Below are 11,136 nucleotides of genomic sequence, written 5' to 3'. Positions count from 1 at the left end.
AAGCTTTCTCCAATAAAAAATAGTTTAAGAACCACAATTGCATATAACTCTAGCTTGCTTGCGGACAAGCGAGATTTAAGTTTGGTGTTTGTGTTCCATAGCATCATTTGCTTTATTTTCTTGATTAATTCTCGTGAGAAATGACTAATTCTTGATTTACATTGCTTGATATTGAAGAGGTTATGAATATTTTGATAACACTATTTTGAGTGCCTTAGTTTTGTGAATTGCAGGAAAATGGAACACAAATTAGTAGCCCAAAGTGGGGAGCAAGTGTGTGTGGCATGTGAAGCTAGTGTCTGTGGCGTGGCAAGGGTGAGAATTCATAGTAGCTAATAAAAATTAAAAATAAAAAACAAAAATAAATAAACAAGAAAAAGAAAATATTTACAATAACTAATAATAAGGCACACATTTGTAATTCCCCGGCAACGGCGCCATTTTGACGATCGGATTTCTATCGGTAAAGAAATTTAAAAATATAATCGCGTTGTAAGTATAGTTTCTAAACTAACAAAAATCCTTTCGTACAAAAGTTTTGTTTGTCACTTAAGCAAACCCAATAAAAATAAATAATCGAAGTATTCAACCCTCGGGTCGTCTTCTCAAGGAATTGTAGGGAATATGATTTATTATTGGTTATGAAAAACAATATTTTGGGTTTTTGAAATAAGGAGCAAGTAGTTTGAATGACAAGAAAAATAAAATAATAATAATAAAATCTCTTGGCAAGGTATGAGAACTGGAAATCCTATCCTAGTTATTCTTATTAGGCGTGATGAGAATTGTTTATTACTCCTACTTAGTCAACCTCTAACTATGAAGGTAAGTCAAGTGGATAAATCAATATGAATCTCAAGTCCTAGTCAACTCCTGTGGAGAGACTAGCTTTAGAGGTATCCAAATTAATTAGCAACTCCCAATTTCAACCACTGCTTTATTTTGACAACTCAAGCGTTACCAATTACTCAACCAAAGCCAAGAAGAGAAAATATAATTTAAAACATCAATTGAGAATAATTAATAAAAGAAGTAATAAGTCTGAAATACCTCAAATTAAATTAATAAAGATATCAAATATAACATGGGAATTCATAAATTAAATTGGGAAAACAAAAGGAACATTGAACCTAGAAATTGAGAAGAAGAAATCCTAAATCCTTTAAAAAGAATCCTAATCCTAAAACCTAAGAGAGAGGAGAGAACCTCTCTCTCTAAAAACTACATCTCAAACTAAAATTGTGTGTATGATCTGATTTCCTGAGTCTCTGCATGTTCCCTGACTTTAATCTGTGTTTCTGGGCTAAAATCTGGGACAAAACGCGGCCCGAAATCGTCTTCAGCGTATTCTGAAATTTCTGCAGATCGCGCATGTCATGCGTACGCGTCGGTCACGCGTACACGTCGTTTGACGATTCTCCTCTTCACGCGTGCACGTCAGGCACGCGCTCGCGTCGTTGCGTGAACTCCAATCCACGCGTACGCGTCAGGTACGCGTACATGTCACTGTGATTTTGTCCAATTCGCAGTCGCGTGAGCCATGCGTCCGCGTCGGTGTTCACTGGTCATCTCCTTGGTTTCTTGTGTTCCATCCATTTTTGCAAGCTTCCTCTCCATTCTCTAAGTCATTCCTGCCCTATGAAACCTGAAACACTTAACACACGGATCACAGCATCGAATGGTAAAAAGGAGAATTAAAATACACAATAAAAAGATCTCTAGGAAGCAAGTTTTCAATCATAGAATAGTTTTGGGAAGAAATTGTAAATACATGCAAATCATATGAATAAGTGGGCAAGAATTTGATAAAAAGCCATGTTAATCTTTAGGAGATGTTAATTAACCTTGTTTTATTGACATTAACCTTTAACTAAAATCAATTAGTAAGTTAGTTAAAACTTGTTGATTAAGGTTAAATAAGTTTAATTGACTTTTTTCAATTTATAGAGATTGATGAATTGGGTTTATTTTTGGTAATTATCACGTTGTGGTTAATGTTAAATATAATAATCTTAAACCGCAACCATTGCCCAGGATTTTTCAGATATTGAATTCATTTTCTTTTCCTCTAGTGATTGCTTTAATTACTCTTAGTTTAATCTCTTTGCTATTTAATCTATAATTATGCTTTTAACTACTTGCGATTTAAATTGTTGTCAATTGTAATCAAAATTCCGTTTCTTCTATAGCCAATAATTATGTACTACATTGTGATTCTAAAAAATGACCCGAGATTAAAACTTCTAATATTATTTTGAATTCAATTGTGATATCATTTTAACTAAACTTTGATAGTGTCAACTTTTGATTTGAACTATCTACAGCGAATTTGAGCTTTTTAATCTTAAAAATTTTTAAACTGGTATTTAACATTTATCAAGTATAGAGAAATCAATAAACTTAACAACTCAATTCGAAAATATATCTTAGTTTTGAGTTAATTTAAAAGTGTTATCAAACGAACACGAACTATCTTCAGATATACAAGTTTGCTATTTGGAGTAAGATATAAAATGTTAACTGTCTAGATTAAATTTTTGAAATCTCTTCTTAAAAAAAAAAGAATTATAGAAAAATAAGGTGTTAATAGTGTTATTTTAATTCAATGCTTCACCACCTTGCATGTATATTCAAGAATAAAAAAAATACTTTATCGTTATTTATAAAGGAAGTTCAGGTAAGAGGCAAATAATATTTTGGTTGTAATTACAATTGTTATTGTAGTTATAGAACTTTGACAATTATAAAAAATAAAAGTTTAAGAGTATATATTTAAATAAGTCTTTTTAAAAAAATTTATCGGATATTTTTGTTTTTATAAAAATTTTATTACGTTGAGTTCTCTGAATTTTATAAAAGTAAGATATATAGGTCCTTGTATTATACTTTTGAAGACTTATTTATCTAAATAAACACAACAGATTTAACTAAGATAGGAATTTATCGGTCTTAATTTTTGTCAAATTCAGAAATTTTAATGTAATAAAATTTTTTGTGAATAAAAATATCTAATACAAAGTTTTTTAAGAACTTGTTTAAATATATACTCAAAATTTAAATTGAGATCATATTTTTAATTTAAAATTTTAATTATATTATATTAAAAAAGTAATCAAATAATAAAAAATATTATTTTAATTTTAATTAATTTTAAATATTATAAAAATTTATAATCATCGTCATCATTAAATAATTATAGCCATTTGTAATATACTAATATTAGTTTAATTTGGTATTTATTATAGGCGGGCACACCTTAGTAGAGAATGAAGGTGAATATTATTAGTTGAGGAGACTTGTACTTTGTGGTTTGTACTGCATTTCAATCGATTAACCTGAATAGAGAAGTACAACAATACCATATTGTACTCTCTGTGATTTGTTGTACTACATAATTGTGCTTCATATTCAAGGAATAAATTCGGCAAGAAGTGGACTGAGCATACGTTTGATGAATAATGAATGATGAGCCCACTTCGCATTATCACATGCATAAGCATAACTATTTTCTGAACTAAAATGTCTTTTTCTTTAAAAGAAATAAAATATAATAAAATATAATAAAATAAAATAAATAAAAATAGAAAATTAAACAGGCTGAACTGTATAGCCAATCCATTTTGTTAAGAAATATACATCTATATATCACTAACCGTGACAGAAACTTTTATGTATGTTTAATATTCTAAGATTTAATTATCAATGTCGTTAATATGCCAGCATGACTATGATATTTAACTTCATATAATTATTATTGATCATCTTAACTATTTTTAGATAAATTTATATATATTATTTATTGAATTTAATTTTGATCAAAACTGTCAATATAAAATATTTTTACACATGTATGGAATCAAATAATAGTACATCAACAAACATAATTCTATTTTACATTGAGTGAATAAATAGTTATTAAAAAATGAATATAATTAAACTATTATATAAACATTTTATGAGTTCATCAAAATTAAACTATTAATTATTTTTAAATTATCCTGTGGTTTCATTTGCCTATACGTCCGTCCCTAAGTTACAAGTTTTGTCAGCAGAACATAATTATCTTCTCAAAAGTTTGCCACCAAAAAAGACGTTACCTTCTTCAGTGGTTAGAGTTGGCCCACCAAATACAATTCTGTTGTGGGAATACTTGTGAGTTTTCCCTCATCGCTCAGTAATACCTCATTGCCATTGCTACCATATAAATCACACCACCGCCATAACCACAGCCATCCCATTCCAGCTGTGTACTCGTCTTCTTTCTTCTTTGTTGGGCTATTTCAGTTCAATACCCCTAACCATGTCTTCCCAGGTATGAACATGTTTAATTTCTTTCTTCTCCCCTCTATGTTTGGTCTTCAGTTGTCTCGCTCCTTTTCCTCGTGATTTGTTCTCTCCTGCATGTTCTTGCTTTTTATCTTGACTCCGTCATTCTCTTTTTATGTTTATGCTCCACTCGAGAGTTTTTGAGTTGAGAAACAAGGAACATAGCATTGTTGGCTGCTTTTATTAACCTGTTTCTGGTATTCCTCTAGCTTTTTTAAGGATTGAAAATTACTTATTTAATAACCACTGTTCTTGTATATATACATTTTTGTCCTTGGATGATATTCAAAATGAGTTACAACGCGCTTGTGACGAAATCAGCATATTTTTTTCCTATAATTGAGAATAAGGGTTAAACCTTCAAAAATCATGGAGCAAATATTTCAACAATATCTCAAAAGAAAAAGATCTTACATATATACACTTCACAGGAAGGGAAAAAAAATATATTTAAAATGTTTTTGCTATTCTTTTTGCATCAAACTTACTTTTGCTCTGATTTCTTTAAATTGGTAGCCTTAGTTTGAAGGAAATGCTTTTGAACTAGTACTTAGATTTTTGTCTTATTGTTATCTATGTTGGATGCATGACGGTTGGCAGAGTAATCCGAATGCAACATCAATGGTGAAAAAGACTATTCTTTTATCGTTCATCTGTCTGATGCTCTGCTTTGTTCTCTTCTTTTGGGTCTTCTGTTTGTTTCACTTTCTGAATTTATACAAGTGCTTCTTAAATTCAAAGTATGAATGTGTTTCTCTCATGTGTGGATGCTATTTTAAGATGATTGTTAGGGCTTGTTTGGTGAGTTTTCAGCAAAATTTTTTTTTTGAGTTTTTTTTTAATAATTTTATGGAGAAATAAAAAGTAAAAATAATTTTATGTTTGGATATTTTATGTAATTTTTTTTTATTTGTCAATTATATTGAGTGTAATAATATAAAGTATTTTTTATTTATTTATTATGTAAAAATTACTTTTTAAAAATAAATGAAAAGGAATGTAAATTGTAACTTTTTAAAAATATCAACTTCATGTTTGTTTGAGTCTCATTAAGTTAATAGAAAAAAAATTTTATCAATAAATTTTTTTTATTTTTTAAAGTATTTGGTAAATTTTTAGTAAAAAAAAATAAAAATATTTAAACATAAAATTATTTTTATTCTTTTATAATTTTTTTTTAAAAATAACATAAAAAATCCTTTTTTAAAAAAAATTACCCAAACAAACTTTTAATGAGAGTCAAATAAGCACTTACCCTTTTATCTATTATTTGTTCATAAACTTTTTTCATTATGATTGCAGACTGTTGTCCTCAAAGTTGGAATGTCGTGCCAAGGTTGTGTTGGGGCGGTGAATAGGGTTTTAGGGAAAATGGAAGGTATGTTTCACTCCACACTCTAATTCACTTAAAAATTTTTATTTTGAATATATTTCAGAGTTTAAGTGTTTTCAAAAACACATGTATTATGTAATTTAACTCATTTTAATATCTACAAATATTATATATATACAAAAAATTAATCATTATATATTTCTATATAAATTCATAGGGAGATTAACTGTCTGAAATAAACTCTTGACATCGTCGGTGGCTTTTTTGAAAAAATGGTTGCGACTTAGGAAAATCTAATCAAATTGTGTGTCGTATGCCCTTATTTGTAGTGTCATTGATAGCCTTCATTAGTTGATCACTATTTTCTTGCATCTTCGTTTGTTTGTAAGCTGCAGTTTTGATGTTTCCGCCTCCAGTTAAACTCGCATGTTAATGTAAAAGTCCGCGTTTTAGTCATGATTTTGTGTTGCGTATCATGAAAAAGCTTTGTAGGACTATGGATTGATTATCTGAGAATATTACTTTGTAATATTTGCCATATTTTACGTATATGCATAGTCACAACTCCATCACTCCCTTGTGTCATTTTGAACAAATATGTGAACCTGTTCATTCAATTTTGAATGGTTTCCAAAGCCTCTTGGTTTGAGTAACATCACTAATATGGCTTTGGCTTGTTTAAGTATTTTTTTTTTTTCAAAACAAGAGTAGGTATTTAGATATAACAAATAAAAAATTACTTAGATTAAAGGTCGTACTTATGTTTGGATAGAAGGAATTATAAAACATGTTTTTTTAAATAATTAATAGATTATTATTGGATATTATTTTCATTTTAATATTAGGCTAGAGGTAATGTAATTATCTAATAACTGATGGTGAATAAAATTCACTAATAACTTTATATTCTAAATATTTTAATAAGAAAGTTAATAATGTTAATAGTTTGAAATGATTATCAATATTTTAATATAATTTATTTTTATTAAGATACATGTAGTTTAAGATAATGTTTTGTAGTGTTTATATATACATATTAAAACGCTAGTTTAATTAATTTATTTAATAGCAAAATTTAGAATTCTCTGATTTAAAAATTGTAAGGATAAATTTGGTGTATTAGTGATAAAATGTTACATTCTCTCTTTTCTACTACATACAGCATTTTTTTTTTCAAAAGAAGGTCCCTAATCCCTACAAATTTCTCAAAAAAAAAAAGAAAGAAAAGCATTGCTTATTTTCTGTTTCTACTTATCTCCTCAATTCTTGCCTGCTTCCTCTATCTAAATTTAAAATTTCATTAATAATGAAGTATATATAAGGATATTTTTCTAAACAAAATGAGGGAAGGAAACATGTACTTCGTCAATTATTGTTGCTATTTTGGATCAAAATAACTGTGTCACATTTGCAGGTGTTGAATCATTTGACATAAATTTGAAGGAACAGAAGGTGACAGTGAAAGGAAATGTAGAACCAGAGGCAGTTCTGCAGACTGTCGCCAAAACTGGGAAGAAGACAGCCTTCTGGGAGAATGAAGCGCCGGCATTGCCCACCCAGCCAGAAAACAAGCTTTCAGAAAATGCAACTGCTGCTACTTCAACTGAAGTTGAAATCAAGCCTTCTGAAACTTCTGCCATTGCCTCAGCTGAGCCTGAAAACAAGGCTTCAGAAACTGCAACTGTTGCCTAATTCATTTATGAGACTATTTTCTATGTTAATATAGGCCAATTTGAAATACAATTTGATGAACTTGAAATAACATTGCGTGTCTTCTGATATGTTTCTTGTGCTGTTACTGCTACCTATGCTAGAATAACTCATGGCCTAGTTTTTCACGTATATGATACTGTTCAAGTGTGTTATAATTTAGAATTTGATTTCTCTCTGTTTCTAGCTATTTTACTAATTTTTTTACCTCCTTATGATCGTACCATATTAGTTGGAATAACAGTCGTTTTCTGCCTACATACTGTGTACACTTATTTTAAAGAGACATAACACTTGGGAAAGAGTAAAGATTGAAGGTACTAAATTATCTTTTTACTTATTTTTCTAATACTTAAAAGAATAAAATATTTAAATACAATATATATATATATATATATATGATGAGATTTTTGGTGGCATTAGAAAAAGTAACACTTTGTTTGGATGCAAGATGGAAAATGAGAGGAAAAAAATAGATAGAAAAAAAATAAGAGAAAAGAAAATAAAAAGAAAAGTTAATTTTTTTTTTGTGTTGTTTGGATGAAGAGAAAATGAAAAAAAAAGAAAGCAGAAAAAAATCTTTCTTTTGTTTGAATGGGAAAAAAAAATAAGAAGAGTGAAAATCATATTCAAGTGAAATTATATTAACACTCTTTATAAATTATAATATACTAATATTATAATAACAAATTTGTAATTTTATCCATTTTTTCACCTCAATCTAACACATTGTTTGGTATAGAAGAATTTGGAAGGAAAGAAAATGAAGGAGAAGAAAATTGATGGAAAAATTAATTTTCCATTGTTTGGATTAAAAAAAAAAACGGATGAAAAATACAAAAGTACATGTGGGGTCTATATTAAAGTTTTTTCTCCAAAGTTGAGAAGAAAACTTAAACATTGTTTGGCGTAGAAGAATTTGGAAGAAAAGAAAATGAAGGAGAAAAAAATGGATGAAAAATTTAGTTTTTTATTGTTTGGATCAAGAGAGAAAATGGACGAACAATACTAAAGTATATGTAGGGTCTATATTAAAGTTAAATTTTCTCTCCAAAATTGAGAAGAAAACTTTGGATTGAGGTTGACTAACTAATACCTATTAGACACTTGACATTTGGCAAGAGAATTACGAAAGAAGGATAGTTAATTACCACAAAAAGTGAGTTAAGTTACAAAATTCAATGGAATGTTATTGTGAAAGTATAAATTGGATTTGGACACCAAAAAATTAGGCATGTGTTATGGAATCTGGACTTCGGTTAAAAAAAGGAGAAAACAACATCAATAAGCTAAAAAAATTGTAGAGTTCATGAATTTTGATGGTGATTTATTTTTTTTGTTACCCCAATACTAAATAAGTAACATCAATATATGGGAAGGAAAAAAAATTAGAAAAATAAATTTATTCGAATAAATAGTAAAAATTTTAAAAAATATTGTTAAATAGATGTTTGAGATGAAATTTTTTTAAAATAAAATGGTTTATATTGAGACACAAATTTTGAATAACTTTCTATTAATTATATATCAATATTGGGATTTAGATTTTAGGTTTTACTTGTATAATTTTTTTATTGTCATTTAAAAATTTAGAGTTTAAAATTTAAAATTTAGAATTTTAATTTTTTTCTCTTTTTATAGAATTTTTGGAAGAGATTTTTTTTTAAAAAGAATTTATATATATAGAATATTTGCATAAAAAAATTACACAAATGTCCCCAAAAATTTTTCACTGCATACAAAATTCCGTGTTATATGTTTGTTGATGATAGCCAATGGAATCTAACAATTTAGTATAGAAGAAAGGCAACACTAAATCATGGAATGTTACCATTATCTCGATGCATATTTTTAAATATTGTAAATAATTGGTTTCGGAAAAAACCGTCCGATTTGAGCAAACTTAATCATAGTGATAAAATTGAGTAGAATTTGATTGATTTAAGATGATTTGTAAAATTTAAATAGTCTGAGTTAAAAAGCAAACTCAATTCAATGAGATATTTTTTATTACAATTGATAGATTCGTCCTTGACATAGCATACCCAGTTATTCAGATTTAGTTCTAATTTTGATTAAAAATATTTTTGGTAGTGTCAATTGAAAGTTTTTTTAATTTATAAAAATTGAGTTGTTGAAAATTAAATAATATAACATAAATTGACAATAAAATTATCTTAAATTTATTTGCTTAAAATTTTTTTTCAAAAAATAATTTTTTGTCTAACATTTTTTATTATCAAATAATTTAAATAATTTGCTTTAGTTTGTAGCCACTTGATTAAGTGAGAGAAATAAAATGATTCAGACTCTAGGTAATTAAAATGATATCCAAATTTTTTAATGCAAAAATTAAAATTGCAAAGTATAACGAGGGGTTAAGTACGATTTTGGTCTTTAAGATATAGTCTAAAAATATTTTTCGTCTCCAACTTTTTTTGCATATAAAATTGTCCCTAAAGTTTAAAATCAAGTTTTAAAAACATTTTTTTTACTTTAATCTTAAAATTTTGGACCAAATTACCCATAACAAAAAAAATTATAAAATAAAAAAATAAGAGAAGAGAGTATTTCTGCTCCTGCGAAGGAAAAAGAGAAGAAGAAGAAGAAGGGGGAAGGAAAGAAGAAATTGTCCATAATCTACCTCTGTCTCTGTTTCTACAGCCAAAAATTTAAAACTAAATTAAACTTTAGAGATGATTTTAAAACCAAATTAAACTTTAGGAATGATTTTGTATGAAAAAAAAGATTGAGGACGAATATTGTCCAATTTTTTGTTTATTTTAAAAATTAAGAAAATCATAAATAGGATAATAAATAATTTTTTTATTCTAAAAATTGTAAAGTATAATTTTATTTGCTCTTTTTGTTTTTTCAATTTTTAGAATAAACAAAACAATTATACAAGTAAAATCTAAAACCCTAAACTCCAATATTGATATACGATTGATAAAAATTTATTTAAAGTTTGTATCTCAATATAAATCACTTCATTTAAAAAATTTCATATCAAATATCTATTTAACCATTTTTTGTTTGCTATTTTCTCGAATAAATTTGTTCTTCAGTTTTCATTTCTTCTTGCCGCTCATGAATTGTAAGCTTGCTTTCTTTTTTTCACTGACTAATATTACTTATTTAGTATTTGGTGTAACATCCTACCACACAAAACTTTATGCTTAAGTTCGTAAATCAGAGATGGTGGAGAATTACGACCTCTAAACGTAAAAATGCATACTTAGACATATATGAAAAGAAATTTAACTAGGAGCCTTGAAGAAAAAGTTAAGCAAAACAGAACTCGAAAGATGTGAAGAACGGATTTTTTGCTAGTAAAGAATTTTATAAAAATAGTCGCATTGTAAGTATAGCTTCTAAACCAACAGAAAATCCTTTCGTACAAACGTTTGGTTGTTACAAGTAACAAACCCAATAACATTTATAAACCGAAGTATTCAAACCTCGGGTCGTCTTCTCAAGGAATTGCAGGGAAGTATGATTTATTATTGGTTATGGAAAATAGTATTTTTGGGTTTTGAAAGGGTTTTGAACAGGAGAAATAGATTGCAGGAAATTAATAAATTAATAACTAATAAACTCTTTGCAATGTATAAAAACTGGAAGTCCTATCCTAGTTATCCTTATCAATGGTGATGAGAATTATATTTTTGCTACCACTAAGTCAACCTCTAACTGTGAATGTAAGTTAAGTGGACAAACCAATTTAACACCTAAAGTCCTAGTCAACTCCTGAGAAAAGACTAAAG

General features: G+C 27.7%; 1 protein-coding gene across 1 annotated transcript; it reads left to right on the top strand.

The window, feature by feature from the left end:
- The first annotated feature begins 4,054 nt into the window (after nt 1–4,054).
- LOC130960989 (copper transport protein ATX1-like) lies at nt 4,055–7,547 on the top strand. Its single transcript, XM_057886572.1, has 3 exons — nt 4,055–4,312; nt 5,629–5,704; nt 7,074–7,547. Exons 1-3 carry the CDS (start codon nt 4,301–4,303, stop codon nt 7,349–7,351), a joined length of 366 nt encoding a protein of 121 aa, XP_057742555.1. The 5' UTR covers nt 4,055–4,300; the 3' UTR covers nt 7,352–7,547.
- The last annotated feature ends 3,589 nt before the right edge of the window (nt 7,548–11,136 follow it).

Source organism: Arachis stenosperma, chromosome 2 (genome assembly GCF_014773155.1).
Source record: "Arachis stenosperma cultivar V10309 chromosome 2, arast.V10309.gnm1.PFL2, whole genome shotgun sequence".
Classification (NCBI taxonomy): Eukaryota; Viridiplantae; Streptophyta; class Magnoliopsida; order Fabales; family Fabaceae; genus Arachis; species Arachis stenosperma.
The sequence above is the reverse complement of the archived record's forward strand: the minus strand, read 5'-3'. Positions and strand labels throughout refer to the sequence as shown.

What these genes read in the sequence shown, in the direction of transcription:
- LOC130960989 (XM_057886572.1), top strand. An exon ending in GGTTTTAGGGAAAATGGAAG is followed by an intron (nt 5,705 to 7,073) that starts GTATGTTTCACT and finishes TCACATTTGCAG; the next exon opens with GTGTTGAATCATTTGACATA.